The 17,832-nt window shown below is 39.9% G+C and overlaps 2 protein-coding genes across 7 annotated transcripts in view; one reads left to right on the top strand and one right to left on the bottom strand.

Annotated features, from left to right (window-relative positions):
• Positions 1 to 204: 204 nt before the first annotated feature.
• On the top strand, positions 205 to 11,465 carry PPIC (peptidylprolyl isomerase C). Of its 2 annotated transcripts, none has more exons than XM_050945984.1 (5): positions 205 to 406; positions 3,960 to 4,073; positions 4,758 to 4,851; positions 7,911 to 8,095; positions 10,332 to 11,465. In XM_050945984.1, exons 1-5 carry the CDS (start codon positions 257 to 259, stop codon positions 10,458 to 10,460), a joined length of 672 nt encoding a protein of 223 aa, XP_050801941.1. In that variant the 5' UTR covers positions 205 to 256; the 3' UTR covers positions 10,461 to 11,465. The 2 variants fall into 2 exon arrangements, with proteins under 2 accessions (XP_050801941.1, XP_050801942.1); XM_050945985.1 differs by lacking the exon at positions 205 to 406 and adding an exon at positions 763 to 786.
• Positions 11,466 to 13,863: 2,398 nt separating this feature from the next.
• SNX24 (sorting nexin 24) overlaps positions 13,864 to 17,832 on the bottom strand; it is a 147,425-nt gene continuing 143,456 nt past the window's right edge. For all 5 annotated transcript variants that reach the window (XM_050946014.1, XM_050946015.1, XM_050946013.1 and 2 more), the window contains one exon: positions 13,864 to 14,837. In XM_050946014.1, coding sequence (XP_050801971.1) covers positions 14,767 to 14,837 — 71 coding nt within the window. In that variant the 3' untranslated portion in view covers positions 13,864 to 14,766. The remainder of the gene's footprint in view (positions 14,838 to 17,832) is intronic.

Below are 17,832 nucleotides of genomic sequence, written 5' to 3'. Positions count from 1 at the left end.
CGAATCCGCCACGGGGGGGCAGAGCCTGGCAGGATGCCCAGGGGCTCCGGCTGCTGCGGCAGGGAAAAGGGGGGGGCTTGTTCCCCCCCCAGGGCACGCTTGCTGCAGCCAGCCTGGCCGCTCCCCCGCTGAGATGGGCCCAGGCTTCCCCGCCCCCCGCCACGGTGTCAGCGGGAGGAGCTGGCCGGAGCCGGGCGCAGGCGCCCCTAGATGCGTCCCACCCTCCGCGGTCCCGGAGCAGCAGTAGCAGCAGGAGATGGGCCGCTCTGCCGCCTGGTCGCAGCGGGCTCCGCGCCGCCCAGGGCTCCGGCCGCCCCTTCTCTGGGCCCTCTTCTGCCTCTGCGTCTTGGCGCGGCCCCTGCGGGCTTCGGGCTTCAAGAAGAGGGGAGCCACCGTGACTGCCAAGGTGACTCCAGCCGAGGGGCGGCGCTGGAGCCCTGTCAGCTGCAGGTTGCTGTCCCCTCTTTGGGGACAAAGCCCCTCTCCAGCGCCGCCCCTTTAAACCCCGCCCGTGGGTGGGTAAGGGGGAATTGCACGCAGCACCGCTGACCCTTGTCTCAGTGTAAACCCCTCTTCTGCTGTGCATCTAGCTCAGGCTCCCGCACCCGCAGTCTGGGGCTCCCCGGTGTTTTGTGTTCTAACCTGTAAACTCGGTCAGAGCAATAGGGAGGGGTTGTAGTACCAGTGCTAACTTCTTGCAGCGTGTCACAGCTCCACAGCGGAGAGACACACCCAGCCCAGCCTTGTCGAGTAAGAAAGTTGGAAGGAAAGTAGGGAATGATCGTGGTTAGTAGCGGTGATTTGTGCTAAGATCATGCACCCTACGTGCAGCGTGTCCATGCTCTAGTGCCTGCACGAGCTGAGCTCAGGAGTGGGATCTAGGAACTCCGAAGTTCTATCTAAGGTCTCCTCATTATATAACCAGCTCATGTAACCTTCCCTAGTTTATAAACTGGGGTTAACTATACTTACTGGTTTCATGTGAGCTGTTGTGAATATTAACCAATCCATGAGTTGATGTTTATAACACCTGATAGATGAATACTACATATTATTGTTGTTATGGATTAGATTACCTTTTTGATATCTTATTTCTATGGGAGTGCATAGCACTGGGTGGAATACAGAGTAAATTCTCATGAGGTAGACTGAAGTCAGTGGGAGTCCATTGAAGGTAACAAAGCTATGGCAACTTACATCTGGGATCTGTTCTCAGGAACCCTTCTAATGTCAAGCACAGTAAGAGTGCAACTGTCTTCTATGAATATGTGTTTGTACATGTGCTGGACAAGCAAAATTGACACAGGAGTTTGTACTAGTGCCTGGTATCTCTCTTGCTTCAGTGGAGCCAGGAAAACAGGAATTTCTGGATCACATCAGTCCAGAAATCCTCTAGGCCAGTACAGTGTCTCAACCATTGTCAGGAACTTCAGAGGAAGATTCAAGAAACTCAGCAATGGATAACTATGGAATAATTTGCTTCTTGGAGAATCTTTTTCCTAGTTCTGATCAGTTGGTGATTAGCCTATTATTTGAACCATGGAGGGTTATAGTTGTACTTTATTTTACTTTGTATCTTATTTAATTAATATTACTGGATGTTTTCATTATCCATATAAATGTTGACTCCTACCGAGTGGTTGGCCTTCCGTGGAAATATTATGCAAGTGGAATATAACGGCATGAGATTGCACTGGTACTAGTTATGGGGAATGAGAGGAAAAGCCAGGTGCCTTTAGGTATTTGACACAGTTGCAGTTCTTTAAGAGTATTAATATTTCCGTTATGTAAGAGTTTTGTAACAACTAGAGAATGAGTCCCAGAATAGCTTCTTTCAGCAGCTGCCTGCACCATTCAAACTTTCATTACCTAAACATATTCCACTTTTCATAATATTCATTTTATAAAAAACTTTACAATATTTAATTGTATTCATGCTTTACTCCTCATTGAAGTACTGTTTGGACCTGTTTTCTACAATTTACAGTGACTCCACTAGTGTTTTAACCATCTGTGAGTCAGAGCTCAGTCATACCCTGCCTTCTCCCTCCAGGGCTCTGTTTATTAAATCTTGCAGTATGGGAAGTTGGATCAGTTTACTGCTTTGCCATCTCTCCCTTGTATTCTGTTAGCGTGAGTTCTGTTCTTACCCCTACTTGCCAAAACTTGAAAAGCAGGTACTATGAGATCAGCCAGATATGAGTCAAATATAAAATATAGTAAAACACTGACATTCTGGTATAAATTAAGAAAACATTTATCTTAATTTAATAGGCCTCTGTTGTTGCTTTAAAAGCAGCAGGCAGGCAATGAACCCTGCATCAGTTCTGCAGATCCTCCTCATAAACAGAAAATAATCTGCCTTAGACATGAAGGATGGAAGGTAAGTGGAGCTATCTGACAACCAGATGAATGTTCGAAGCCATGTGGATGTGTCAGGATGCTCGAACCTGTTGGAACTGGCGTACCTCATTGTATGATACATTTTATGCTTCCTTAAAAAAATTCTGTAGGAGCTGAAGGGTAGACAGGATTTCTACTCCATGGTGATCAGAAACAAATTTGGAATAGATAATTGAGGGCGGTCGTTGGAACAGGAGATAAAAAAAATTCACCCTTTTCTTAAATTTGTCTTAGGGCCAGATTCAGAAAAGTGTGCAAACACACCCCGGTTTTCATGGGTACAGTTCTGAAAATCTGCTCTCTAACTAGTATTGAATATTAATTCTAGATACATCCAGAAAGTAGGGTGGCAAGAAAATGGACTAGGTGGACCAAAGTTCCCCCCCCCCCACACCTTTTGGACATTTCTGTAATCATAATCAACCTTCATATTCAAAAATCCATGTAAGGTCAAGAGATATAACAGAAACAGCTAGTAGGAGAGAATGAAAGACCCGTTCACATAGGAAAGAGACCATGGTCATTTAATTTTACTACCAAGCTAAGTTGTTGGACACACAATATTTTGTTGAATGCCACAAGGAACATCAAATACCACATCACAGTATGACACACACACGGGTTGTGGAGGGGGAAAGAGGACAGTGTTTTCTTAGCAGGCGCAACAGTCTTTATTTAGATTTTTGTGAACTTAAAAATATCTCACTTTCTGACAGCTATTCCTATTTTTAATCCCTTTAGAATATCTGCATATTCAAATAAAATTGATTAATAGATTCTGAACTACATTAAAATACTCTAACTCAGCCTTCTTGGAGTGATTTTATAGAAACATTCTTACCCTGCAGATTCTATGAAGTGAGATGTCCAACTTCAAGTCAACATGTTTATTTCTCTAGGCAGACTTCTAAACTTGTGTTTAGCAAGGCAACTGGCTTCTAACAGAAAATAATTCTCACCATTAATTAGCCAAATAAACTACATTGTGTACACTTTTGTCTAGATGACCAGTTGCTGTCAGTGATCTAAATAGTGCCACTTTTAGTGTAAATGGGTATATGCTTACCTGCAAGTGGATGGAAAACTGGCTTTTGAGAATCCCTGTATTGTAATTCCCCATTGTTGTCCACATATCTGAATAGCAGCATTGGTTGTTTAAAACTTTCCCCCTACCTTGGTATTCATGAATGCTAAAAGTGGGCATATCTTTACCAACAAACTGTGGTTATATCTTCATATACATTTCGGTATTGGCACCTGTGAAAAAAGCTCTTGGAAGCATGTCTACAGGATTGGTATTGTAACTTTATGTAGCTTTCTGTCTGAGCATTTTAAAGTGATGAATGAAACTCCAGAACTGGTATTCACAATGCTTAGCACATTCTTCTGCATAATTTAAGAAAAACCTCTTAAAGCCACTTTATTCACAAAAGTGCATGCTGTTTAGAACTCCATTCACATAATACCATCCAAAGGCCATTTGCTTTAATACTTACAAAGTTTAGTCTGTTTTTATCATATTTGTATAATTTTGTTTTCTTCATAAAAATATCCAGGTGTTCTTTGATGTGAAGATTGGAGAGAAAGATATTGGCAGAATTGTAATTGGCTTGTTTGGAAAAGTTGTCCCAAAGACTGTTGAGAACTTCATTGCACTGGCAACTGGGGAAGTATGTTTGTTTTCTTTCTTTTACACAACATACGAGTTTGGGTGGAGAATAAAAGGTGAAAAAGTACAGCTGTACAATATGACATTTCAGTTGTGAACTTTCCATGTTGATTGTCCATAATTTTTTCATTCTAGGGATACTAAATGTAAGAGAACCATCTTATGGGCCCATCGCTCCTATTTATAATCCCAAACTCCTTTCACAACTTTGTTCTCAAAATTTCATTGTGCAGGCCATTACATAGGCCTCTGCAGACCTTGGTCCTTAAACTATGAACTTAATCCATCCCTAGATTGTAGTTGAGACTAGTAAATGTGGGTTGTGTGATTATTTGAATAGCAAATAAGGATCTCTTGAATTAGGAAGAATTTTGTAACTTGCTGTCACTATCATGAAATTATATGCTTCTTCCATTCCTTATTCTGTGGTATCACAGCATAGCATGAGCAGCACTCACCCACATCCTACATTATTTTGCGTCATGTATTCTTGTGTCTTGCTGTGGTTTTGGAAAGTGGTGGTAGTGCCCTATTACAAAGTCTTTTCTTGCGATTTTCTTCTTGTTTTGTCTATAATGTGTGAAGCTCTAACAGTCATGTTGATTGCCTCTTTCCATCTGCCATAGATAAATGTCCTACATAAAAATGCATATATACTCATTTGGAGCTTTATTGCTTTTCTTAGAAAGGATATGGGTACAAAGGAAGTAAATTTCATCGTGTGATCAAAGATTTCATGATTCAAGGTGGAGACTTCACAGCTGGTGATGGAACTGGAGGTAACATGCTTATTATTCTCCAACTCTTCTCCTCCTAACAGCTTTACATGCAAGTTCAGCATAGTGAAAGAATGAACAAAACATTTAATTGAGTAAAAATGGATGCCAAAGACCTTGTAGCTACAGCTAGCTACCAAAACTTTAGTTGCCAGACAATATGTTCAATTAAAGCTTCACAATGTCAACTGAAATATGACCAGTTTTCTGAGGTCATATATTTTAAAAAGGTATGTGCTGAGAATGTTTTAAAACAATGGTGGGCTGTGCCAACTGGCTTAGGAGAATAGTATAGGTTTGGAAAAAGATTCTTATGCAAATGAAAATATATGAGATCCATGCTATTTGTGTATGTGGTGGGGCAAGGGGTTGCTCTTGGTCCCCCCGGCAAGTATTTTCTTTTTAACTACTTTCTTAGGAAAACAGTTAAGTGGCTCTGAACAAAGGCAGTATTATCTGCAGGGAGATAGGATGCAAAAACAGTAAATAAGGGCCGTATTCACATTCTAGAGGATGAGATTACTATATAGCAGGTTTGCCACCTGAAAGTTTGAATGCAGCCTACGCTCCTGCCTCTATTCTTCCTTCTCCTCGGGGCCTGTAGTAATGCTGCCACTTCGCTGTACAGGCTGCTTGGGGAATCTGTCTCTCGGTCTTTGGAGAAAACCTTTTATGTTAATTTTGTTCATATTCTGGACTTGACCTGTAGTACAGCATGCTGGTATGCAAGTGCAAGATCCAGCACTATAAGCTTCTCTACAGCTACATGCAGTTGATCATGTAGATCATCTAATTCCAAAAACTGATCCTTGCTCAGTGCTCCAGTGGAAGATGGACTTCCCATCCTTCTCAATCTCCTAGGGGAGAAGTTTCTTAAGAACTGCAAAGGATGAGGCATGGAACTAAATTCCGCATAGTTCAGCATCTCATGCCAATTTCTATCCTAACCCATTTGTACCCAAGTCATCCTTTTCTTCCTGTAATTGAGTAAAGTTGTTTCTGCCAATCACATTCTTGAGCAGAAGATTGAAAATGTTCAGGGTGAGAATTGCTTTAACCATTTAGAATAAATGTACCAGAATGGTCATACATCTTCCTGCTGCTACTTAGTTGATCAAAAGCTTCACGTCCAGGTTACTGTGATCACCTTTAGTTACTTGAATTCATTTCTGAAATGTGTCTACGTGGGGAGCATCTCAGACCAACGAAGGATGAAATGTGGGAGACAGATTTGAAAATAAGTGTGCTCCACATTGGTGGTTTGTTTTTTTTTTACACATCAGATGATCTGGCTATTCACATTGTTCAGTCAACAGGAAGTGGCAGGAACAGGCTTTTTCTGGATCTAGCACTTAACTGATAAAGGGCAGTCTCTCTTGTGTAGGATGCATTCTTTCTTCTAGATTTTCCTTTCCTATTGTCTGTACTTTCTCTCCTGGCTGCCTGCTCCTTCCAAGCACTCCCAGTTTGAGTTGTCTACATAACCGTGCTAGTGATTACCCATAGGAACAGATTGTGGGGAAAGGGAAAGTGCCAAGATTAGAGCACGAAAGACACAATCTAGCAATGCAGTGAACACTGTCTGCTTTCTCACTGTATTCCCATTAATCATGTTTATTATAGTCGTGTCTAGGGGCCAGCTCTGAATGGGGTCCCATTGTGCTAGGCACTGTATATACAGAGTAAGAGACAGATGATCCATGTAGCTTTCTTTTCTCATAACAGTGGAATTTAAACCTACACCAATTATTTTTTCCCTTCTAAATTCTCTGTTTTAGAGAACAGTGCAGTCTTTCTGTAATTAAATAACATAAATAAATAAATTCCCGTGGATTGTAACTAAATTTGGGTTAGCCTAACGGACTCATTGTTTAAAAAAAGTAATTCGTGCTAGACAAAGAATGGTTCAGTTCTAAAGTTACATGTTAAAAATGTCACAAGACATAGCTAATTTTTTTCAGTAGCCCTTGTTTTCAGATGCTACCAGTGTGGTGCTTTGCTTTGCTCAATGTTGGTATAACTCAGCTGCATGCGTGTGTTCCCTCTGCGTGGTGCCCCAGCTCTGCACGGGTAGCTGACACAGCAGACCCGAAGAGAACCCCCAATGATCAGAGTCTGGTAAGATATAAAGGCACGCTGGCCAGGTTTATTGTCGAAGAAAAGCACAGGCTCCAGCTCCCCGGCAAACGTAGTCCAAGGTGCTGTTAAGGTACAGCTAGCTAGTACATATGTGCTCCTTGACAATGGACTCAGCTCAGTCAGTGGCGGGACTTTCCACTGCCCCCTCGGCTGGACAAAGACACCGTCCCAGGGATGCATTCTTATACACAGGTACAAACAAGTTACACATCACTCCTGACGTATTGAGGTGCAACCCCTCTACGGAGCAAGGTACAACCCCTCTATGTAGTAAGGTGCCACCTCTCACCTTGTACATGTTGGTTGGAACAAAACAACTCTATCCATCATATTACCCTTTTGCCCCTGTCACGGGGATGGGTCAGTCTGTTCCTTGTTATCTGTGTGGAATGTGCAAGTATGTGAATGTTCTGATCTCTAGTGTTCAGTACCTTTTAGGTACATATCTTCTTGCAGCAGCAGCCCTTTCCTTGCCAGCTTCTGTGAGCAGGGCCTGCCTCTGGCTCACAGCTTAACTTTGCTTTATGTTAGCAGTCTTGACCATTACTTTAGCTCAGGCCTCATACCAGGCCTCTGATACCAAGGTTTATATCTCAGGGCCTCCTCTTACTACAGCCCTTATTATCTTGTTTAAACTCATTGTAGAGGGCCGAGCACATAGTTGTCACTAAACAAATAGTTTTGTTCCATGTCTACGGGTAGGTTTTTCAAAGATACTCCTTTGTACATATGAAGTGTTTTGGATCAGAACACCTTTACTGTGGTGTGTGAAGGAGATGGGATTACCCAACATCTGAATTGTCTTAATTACTAAAAATTGTACTGTTTTTCCTGCTTTCTGCTCCAAAGGGAAATTTAATTCTGTGGCTTTAATTATATTACTGCTAGTACATTTCTAAACCTGCTTTTGTTTTGTGTCACAGGAACAAGTATCTATGGAGAGAGGTTTCCAGATGAGAACTTTAAACTCAAGCACTATGGAATTGGATGGGTCAGCATGGCTAATTCTGGTCCAGATACCAATGGTTCTCAATTCTTCATCACTGTGACAAAACCTTCCTGGTTGGATGGAAAACATGTAGTATTTGGTAAAGTCATTGATGGAATGGTAGGTTTAAAAATATAGTATCAAAGTAGATAGATCTGACCAAATTTGGCTGTTGCAACAATGTAAATCTGATTTATACCATTATAGTTGACAGCAGAATTTGGTCTCTATTATCTATAATGTATACAAGACAGAGAAATGTAAAGCACTTAACTTTGAAATGTCCTATGAAACAACAAATGTTCATTGCAGAAATTGAAACAAAGTAGTCACTTTGACCTTCATGTTTCCTGATGCTTGTGACTAGCCTGCTTCTGACAGACTCCTTTGTAGCCTGGTGGCAGGTAGTCAGTGCTATTATACAGTGTTTGGAACCCTCAGACCTTTGGATGTCCTAAATTGGAGAGTGCTATCTGAGTTCATGTTCCTCTTCCACTAATCTTGTTATCCATTTAATAATGAATTTACTGGTTTTTCAAGCTAACACCCCAGTTTTGTAAAAATGGATAATATTCTCAATGGTGGGGTCTGCTATAGTAAGAAATCTTAGAGTGAAAGTAAAATTATTCAGATATGTACAAACAACATCAGAATATTAGGTACACAGTTACAAAACATTTCATTGATACTTGATTACTGTGAAAAACCACAAAATGCCTAAATACTGTACACCACACTGCTGTATCACCCTATATCTGACTTCACTTACTGCTATTTGAGTTTGCCCTAACACCTTGTTTTCCCACTCTTTTCATCTCTGTTTTGAAGTAGACAGATGTGGAACCTATTTTATAGATATTTTCTATATAGAGCACAAAGATTTCATTTGATCACATCTTTTAAGAGCCACAATAGGAGTTGAAACTTTTCTGGCAGATTCAGAGTAAATTTTAAATCAGAACTTCATTAACTGGTAAAAACAGCTCAGGCCAGATGATATTCATACTCCATACACGAGTAGAGCTTCTGATTAAAGAAGAAAATTACTATGCAGCCTTCATGATCCTAAGATTCAATTACTGATGATAGAGCATGGATAGAATTGTGTGTGCTTGTTAGCTTTATCGGCTGTAAGAATATTTTCAGTTCCTCCTTTGCTATGACATTAGGTGCTTCCCCCCCCCCGCCCCCAAAATGGTCCACCTTTGATACGAAGGCACATAATATTTGAGTTCAGGCTCCTTACTAGATGGTGAGTTGTTATCGAACCACCCAGCCTAGCTTAGCTTATGTGGGAACTACTCCTGTGGAAATTTTGCACCACTGCGCATGCACAGAATTTATGTCCCTGCAGATTTCTTTGCTTCTCTGCAAAAAAATGACTTTCTGATGGGGAAGCAAAGGGAAGTCCCAAGAGCGGTCATGAGACCCTCCCCAGCAGTATGTTTCAGGTGCCCGGACAGCTGGTAGAGAGGTAAATCACAGTGGGGCAGGGAATGGGACTGGGAAAAAGACAGCTTTTAGCTCCTACCCTGCGCCGGGCTCAGCTGCTAGTCCTGGCTGGGCTGTGGAGGATGGGATTTCCTCTTCCCCTGCATGGCATTCGGGGCCATGTCAGACCTACTCCCAGATTTCTCCCGACTGTAGGAAGTTCTGCAAACTCTCCCCACCCCATGCTTCCTGCACCTATTGCTCTTCAGCTGCGGGGGGAGGGATCACTGTATAGGGAAATGCTCCCCCCTTTTCCCAGGCCCTATGGATCCAGATCCCCTCAGACCCTCTCACCAAGCCTCACTGCCCCCACACCCACCCTTCCCTGCTGAGCCCTAACCACCTTCACCTGGATCCCCTTGCGGAGTCCCATTACCATTGCACTCAGAACCCTCCCCAAGACTCTGTGCACCCAGATCCCCCACAGTAAACCCCTCCATATTTGGATCCTGCCTTGCTGAGCCTGCCTGCTCACATCTGGTGCACCGGGCACAGAGGGGCAGGCCCGGCCTGGTCCTTGTGCTGTGTCAGGGTTGGGTGCAGCCTCACTGGTAAGTCTATGTCCTGGAGCGGAGAGCTGCACAGTGATCTCCTATATCTGTGCAGCCAGTGGCCTATGCTTCCCAGTGCCACTCTGGGTCCTTCACATTTATTTGACAAGTAACATTTGCAGAATTTTAAAAGACTGTGTGTGGCATTTTTTGGTGCAAAATGTCCTCAGGAGTAGTAGGAACAAAGCAGGAAAAGATCCAAGTACAAAAGCTGCAGAAAATTTATTTTTTGCTAAGGTCACAGTCTTTTGCTTTGTGTTGGATATTAGCAAACCTTGTTTTCTTTACTAAATGTAAGTGTTTTGTTTTAATAGTCTGTGGTGCACGCTGTAGAACTTCAGCAGACGGATGAACATGACCGCCCTCTTCAAGATTGTGTGATTGTGAACAGTGGCAAAATAGCTGTAAAAGAACCGTTTGTAGTTGAAGTAGAGGATTGGTGAACTTAACAGCTACCCTGGAAGAGAAAATATAATGCCTTTTTCTTTTGGGGATAAAATTTGGGTGCAGATATAAATTATCCAGTGACTTCTTCCATATAAATGCTCAATGCTGTCTGCAAACAATGCGGTAAACTCAGCAGTTGTAAGATGTGCAAAACCATCTACGTATTTATGTTGAAATTTCAGGGAACTAGCACTTTTTTAAATATAAGGGACATGTCACTAAAACCAGAGCTGGTCGAAAATCATGAAAAATTGTTTTCATTTTGCAGTGTTTGAAAATGGTTTCATTTTCTGTTTGGTCACGAAATTTTCCACATTTGTTACTAGCATTTTCATTGAAATCCATATATACTGAAAAACAGATCTTTGATAAACAAATTTTCAAATGATTTATGTAAGAATTTTAGTAAAATCATGCACAATTGTGTGAAAAGCAGATTTTGATTTCAATGATACATTTTTCAAAAAAGTTTTTGGAAAAACGCCATTTTCCATCAAAATAATTCTGGGTGAAAAATCTCAACTGGATCTACTAAATACACATTGGTGCAGCTTTTTCCATCTCTAGTATTGTGACCTTATCAGTTCAAATCCATCTCCTGAAAGTACAGGATCAAGTTGTTCCCTTTTCCAGATAAAGGCTATATTAAATAAAAGATTTAGCCAAGACACAGCAGATCACTTTGTATAAACAAACTGTGGTTATAGTAACTCATTTTAAAAAGGATCCTTCTCTTAATGTATGAGGGATTTTATGTGCACAGCAATCAATGCCATGCATACACGAAGGAAACGAAAGTTTTCACCTAAAAGGTGTTCTAAAAGCTAAACAGACTGCAATTTAGACTTGAAGTTTTGTAACCCTTCCCGGCTATTGCTAGCAGACAAAACAAATTTGATAGTTTTTAAACAGGGTATATACAAAGGCTCAATTAAAGATTGTTATATGGAATTTTTGATGAGCTATATATGTCTGCAATATTAAACTTTTTTGTAATATGAGGTAAATTGTTTTTTCCTTAATTTTCACAGTGTTTTAAATAGCGCTGTCAATTAAAAAATTGTGATGAATCACAAGATTAACAAAATGTGATTAACAGCGGTTTTAAGCACACCGTTAATAACAGAATACCATTTATTTAAATATTTTTGGATATTTTCTACATTTTCAAGTATATTGATTTCAATTACAACACAGAATACAAAGTGTACAGTGCTCACTTTATTTTTGGTTACAAATATTTTCACTATAAAAAGATAAACAAAAGACATAGTATTTTTCGATTCACCTCATACAAGTACTTTATTGCAATCTTTCTTGTGAAAGTGCAACTTACAAAGTAGAGTTCTTTTTTACATAACTGCACTCAAAACAACATAAAACCTAGAGCCTGCAAGTCCACGGAGTCCTACTTCTTGTTCAGCCAATCGCTAAGTCAAACAAGCTTGTTTATATTTATAGGAGATAACGCTGCCTGCTTAATTACAGTGTCACCTAAAAGTGAAAACAGGCATTCACATAGCACCATTGTAGCCAACATCAAACGTATTTATGTGCCAGCTATGCTAAACATTTGTATGCCCCTTCATGCTTCAATCACCATTCCAGAGGACAGGCTTACATGCTGATGACGGGTTCTGTTCAATAATGATCCAAAGCAGTGCAGATTGACACACATTTATTTTCATCATTTGAATTGATTATCTGTTTTGGTGGTTCGGATTCTGTAGTTCTGCATCGGAGTGTTGTTCTTTTAAGACTTCTGACAGCATATTTCACACCTCATCCCTCTCAGATTTTGGAACGCACTTCAGTTTTTTAAACCTTGGGTCCACTGCTGTAGCTATATTTAGAAATCTCATATTGGTATCTGCTTTATGTTTTGTCAAATCTGCGGAGATCAATTGAACAACACGTGCTTGGTTGTTCTCCGAGACTGCTATAACATGAAACATATGGCAGAATGTGGTTAAAACCAAGGAGTTCAGTCACAAATTTATATAATGCATTATTTTTTTAACGAGTGTCATCAGCATGGAAGCACGTCCTCTTGAATGGTGGCCGAAGCATGAAGGGGCTTACGAATGTGTAGCATATCCAGCATGTAAATACCTTGCAACGCTGGCTACAAAAGTGCCATGTGAATGCCTGTTCTTACTTCCAGGTGACACTATAAATAAGAAGTGGGCAGCATTATCTCCTGTAAATGTAAACAAGCTTGTTTGGCTTAGTGACTGAGGACTCGTAGGTACTAAAGTTTTACATTGTTTTGTTTTTGAGCGCAGTTATGTAACAAAAAAAAAATCTACATTTGTATGTTGCACTTTCATGATAGAGATTTCACAACAGTATTTGCATGAGGCAAATTGAAAAATACTGTTTTTGTTTTTTACAGTGTAAATACTTTTAATCAAAAATATAAAGTGAGCACTATACATTTTGTATTCTGTATTGTAATTGAAATCAATAGACATGAAAATGTAGAAAAACATCAAAAATATAATAAATTTAAATTGGTATTCTTATTGTTTAACAGTGTGATTAAAACTGTCATTAATTACAATATTTTTTTAAATTGCGTTAATTTGTTTCCAGTTAATGGCAATTGACAGCCCTAGTTTTAAATGTAAGATACAAATGTCTATTTTGTGCTGTAAAACTACTTTAACAGAGGGAATGAATCAAGATACAAAATTATCAGTATGGCATAGTAGGTAATACTTTTGTCTCCAAATCAGAAGGTGCTAAGTTCTGTGCTGATGAGGAGTACCGACAGTTCAGTACTTACTACAGCCACTGATGATTCTTTTATAGATCTGTGATTCATGTCACAGGAGAGATCATTTGGATCACAGTTAAGAGTAAATTCTCAATTTGAGATGCACAAGGTGCTTCACAGGACTTATACTTGTATTTATGAATAGCCAATAGCCTGATTTCAGATTATATTTTCAAACCTGGCAGAAAGTGACAGCTTTGCACATACCTAAGTCCCAAATCTTGCACTGTCTCATCAATCATCAAAACAGCTTCAAAATCAGTTTAGTGTTTGGCAGGAGGCACTATTGCTCCCTCAGGACTACACTACTACATTAGGGCCCGATTCTGTCATAATGACTTTTGCTGAAAAGTCCTTTACTCCCGTTAGCCCTATGAATTATTTATATATTATATTAATGAAGAGGCAATACAGCAGAACTGAATAATGTGATGTTCAAGACATATTTCTGTATAAACTTAATGCATCAAGGGGATGGTGCTGAAAATTGCTAATAATGAGGTTAAACATTTTCTCATTCTTCCAGTGTTTGGGGGGAGGGGGAAGCTGTAGTAAGAAGCTTTGAAATGTACCCATTAGACTAGAAATGAGTACAAATGATACATTCACAGTTCATATGCTCCTGTGTGCATGTTTTAGTAGTTTATTTTACAGTGCACTATCCAGTAATGGACATAACAAATTTCAAGTTCATCGGAACACATAATCAATTTTTAGTTATTTTAGTAGTAAATTATATCCTTGCTTGACCTTACCAAAAAGTGGTGTAAACTGTGGTTCGCAAAATATAAGATATTACACACTGAGTGTAAATTGGCTTGGAAATTAAACACACACTAGAAGTAACAACTGAATGAGGTTGTTACCATAACGGTCATGCCAAACCTCAGGTTGTTAGAATGCCATAGGAGTTCTCTACAACCAACATCCTGAAACAAAGCTTATGAAGGTGGAAACTCCCTCTCACACAGAACTTGACACTGTGCTACCTAAACATTAAGGTGTAGATTTGAAATATTTACCTTTAGAATACTAATACAATACTTTAAAGTTGCATTTAATTTCCAGTTAAGCAACTGCATTTTTTAAAATTACTTTGCAGTATCTCTCTTACTGTCTTCAGTACCAGCACTTTCAATACATTCATTGCCAGCAATGGGTAATGCACTAGGACTATCCTGGTGTAAAAAAGGATTAGTGTAATTTGTAATAAAAAACCAAGCAATATTAGTAAAGCTTTTAATTCTGTTCCAAGATTAGTGTAATTCAGTGTATGACTGTCATCCTTTAGTATTAAATATTAGAGTATGTATATACATTAGTTTAAATATGGAAACAAAGGTTTTCAGTTTCTTTTTTTTTAAAAGCACAAACTGTAGTGACACTGATTTAAAAAGCTATAACATGAAATTCAACTAAGATGGTGACTTTTGCCTCTTAGAATTGGTATCACGCCACAGAATTTTGTTATGTCAATTTCCTTGACACGACTTGCTTTAATTTCTTCTATCCACGCACCACTTCTACCTGGGCAGTAGATGAGGATAAAATATCCCACGGAGAACTCCTTCAATAACTACATTTGGAAAGTCATCTGAAAAACAGAAAAGAAAAACTGCTTTCTTATGTACGTCAATACCATATAAATGCTTTTGTGGAATTTAACAAGGCAAGGACTAGTATAATTTAGGATATTGCATCACTATAGTGTTTATCCCTATTGGGAATGTACTATTAGTAATGCTGTTTCAGCACTAAAGCCACTTTAGTATAGCATAGGGCATTGCATAAATGTGCTGCCAGATTTGTAGCTTATTGATTTAAAGGGATGTTCTAATACTTAATGCTGCTAGACTCCAGCTCTTTATCTGAATCTTTTCTCACAAGGAAGATGGATTACACTGGCAATTCAATTTCTAACAAAATCTCAATATACTTGAAGGAATTCCAAGATTGCTACTGGGAATACTTTACAGCTGTTTCTCCATTGTGGTTTATAGCAACGTTTAGTCCAAGTGGACTTGAAGATGCCTGTGCCATCACAGAAGCTTCTCAAGACCAGTGAGATTGTAGACTGGCTATTCAACATAAAAGGACAAGTTCCTTACAAAAAGTCATCCCTTCAAATTTGAAGGGGAACAACACATAACACACAAAATATTTTCAGTGCAAATGCAAAGGAAACAGCACCATTTTTTCATGTTAAATTTATCTCAGTAAATAAAATTGAAACAGATTACCTGACGAAAGAAAGTAATAGACCCGCACAGAGGCAGGAAGTCTATGTGTTACTAAAAGAAAAATATTCTCCCAATGTATTAACTCCTACCTGTGTAAACTAGAGTGACTGTCTTTGACAGTAAGAGTCAGAATTTCTCACTCCATCTTACAGTATTGCTTAAAATTGAGTTTCAAACTTGCAGTGCCAATAAACTAAGAGGTGAGTTAAACTCAGAAGATATAGCTGAATAAACATCCATAGATTATTTCTGGTATGATGCTTCACACTTCCAAATTAGGTTTCTCCTTCAGCCATCAGCCTACAGCTACGCATGTAGGGTCGATTCAACTCCCATTAAAATCAGTGGAAAGATGATAGTCGACTTTAATGGGAATTGGGTTGTGCCCATTAATAACTTTAGGGCCATCAAATAGATTAGGATTATTTTTGGAAATAATGTATTATAAATCTCTGAGTACCAGCATTGTAAATTACTAATAAATTAATTCGATTGTTGGAGATTTGACCAATAGACTCAAGGATATTTTTAAGTGAATGTATGACTAACCGAGACCTTTTCAATAAGCAGCAAACGGGTGATTTTCCTGATTTCTGATGGTGGATCAAGCGTTATTACAAATCACTCATTGACATTTTGAGGCCAATAATGATACCACAAGTCCTGAAAGCTGTGCACACTAAAATCACTTTTCTAGGCTAATTCCTCAATATTGTTAGTATTAGAATACACATGGTAAACGTGATCCAGTGGTTTCACTCTAAATCAAATACTGAAGTTTCAGAAACCTGATTTTCTGCTAGTTCTATTATATACATGACATACAATACATATGGGGAAATTGTTATTGTTTTTATAAAATAATACCATTTTACAGTGTCAGACTCACTTCGAGGCTTTGTTGCATAAAGCATCTACCATATCATTTTAACTGTAGTATGTAAACATATTGAAACAGTCTCATAGGTACTTTTGAAAATGTTTGGTTTTAGACATCATTCACCATTACACCAATTTTCCATGAAGATACAGCAAGTTTAGGACTATTATTCAACTTTTACAAAAGGAACTTTAGTAATTTGGTCTATTAGGGTACTATTTTAGATTCTGGTCCTTTTAAAAGCCCTTTCAACTACCAAAAAACAAAGGATGCAAACAGATGCTCTGGGTCAGAGCCCCATACATGCCGGTTCTATGATGAACTGCATGCAATTCTGGGGGTGGCCCGTACCACTACCCCATCACTGTCTGTGGACACCTGCAAGGGGGGGGGGAGTCTCATGCAACAGGAATGAGGAGTTAGAAGATGAGGAGGTTGAGGATAGCGCACAGCAGGCAAGCGGAGAATCCCTTCTCCCCGGCAGCCAGGAACTGTTCATTACCCTGAAGCCAGTACTCCCAACCCTCCCAAGGCAGGCTCCCAGACCATGAAGCCGGAGAAGGGACCTCGGATGAGTGTACCTTTGTAAATATAATACAGGATTTAAAAGCAAGCATGTTTAATGATTAATTTACCACGCCAAGCCAGTAGCAAGTAGTCTGGAATCATTGCAGAACAAAACCTTGCAGTGAGTGGGCCCAGGCTTTGGCTATTTGCCTTTCGCTGAAAATAAATCATCCCTCTGTTAGCCATGTAGCAGGGGGAGGCCTGTTGATGCTGAGCTGTTCGTGTTTGGCTGACTGGGATTTTCCCTGATACCAGCCACGTGGTAGTGGTGGGACTGGGTGAAGTGATCATCCCAGAGAATTGGGTGGTGAGGGTGTTGGATTATGCTGAACATTCACCCTAAAACCGCAGCCCCTCCTTTTATATGGCCAACCCAACGGGGTTTGCTTGGTATGGGAAAGGAGGGCGCTGCTGTTTGAAACCGTTCCCACATGGTATGAAGGCTGAAGAAGTTGAAACCTTTTGCCTTACCATGGCTGCCTGCAAGCCGAATTCTGTTGCCCAGCTGAGCATGTGTGATGCAGGCACACCATCAGCAGGCACTCAATATAAGAGGCAAAATGTGACCTTGTAGCAAAAGCACATGTGCTATGTAATGTGAATTGCTTGATTGAGTGTGAAATAGTCTTCCCTTTGTTCTCTAAAATGTCTTTTTAAATACTACTCTCCCTTTTTTTCCTCTCACAGCTGCAAATGTTTCTACGGTTCCCCATCATCTTCATCCCAGAGGCTAGCACAGATAAGGCAGCGAAAAAAACGCACTCATGACGGGATGTTCTCAGAGCTCATGCAGTCCCATCCAGCACTGAAAGAGCTCAGCAGAATGCGTGGAGGCAAACAATGGCAGAGTCCAAGAAAGCGTCAAATGAACGCGATGAGAGGAGGGAGGAGCATGCTGAAAG

Source organism: Gopherus flavomarginatus, chromosome 3 (assembly GCF_025201925.1).
Source record: "Gopherus flavomarginatus isolate rGopFla2 chromosome 3, rGopFla2.mat.asm, whole genome shotgun sequence".
Lineage (NCBI taxonomy): Eukaryota > Metazoa > Chordata > Testudines > Testudinidae > Gopherus > Gopherus flavomarginatus.
Note: the sequence above shows the minus strand (reverse complement) of the source record. Positions and strands in the feature narration are given on the sequence as shown.

Excerpts from the sequence above, each read along its gene's own strand:
- PPIC (XM_050945984.1), top strand. The coding sequence starts at position 257 with ATGGGCCGCTCTGCCGCCTGGTCGCAGCGGGCTCCGCGCCGCCCAGGG. Across the intron at positions 407-3,959 it reads GAGCCACCGTGACTGCCAAG|GTGTTCTTTGATGTGAAGAT; the intron begins GTGACTCCAGCC and ends AAAAATATCCAG. Across the intron at positions 4,074-4,757 it reads TTGCACTGGCAACTGGGGAA|AAAGGATATGGGTACAAAGG; the intron begins GTATGTTTGTTT and ends TGCTTTTCTTAG.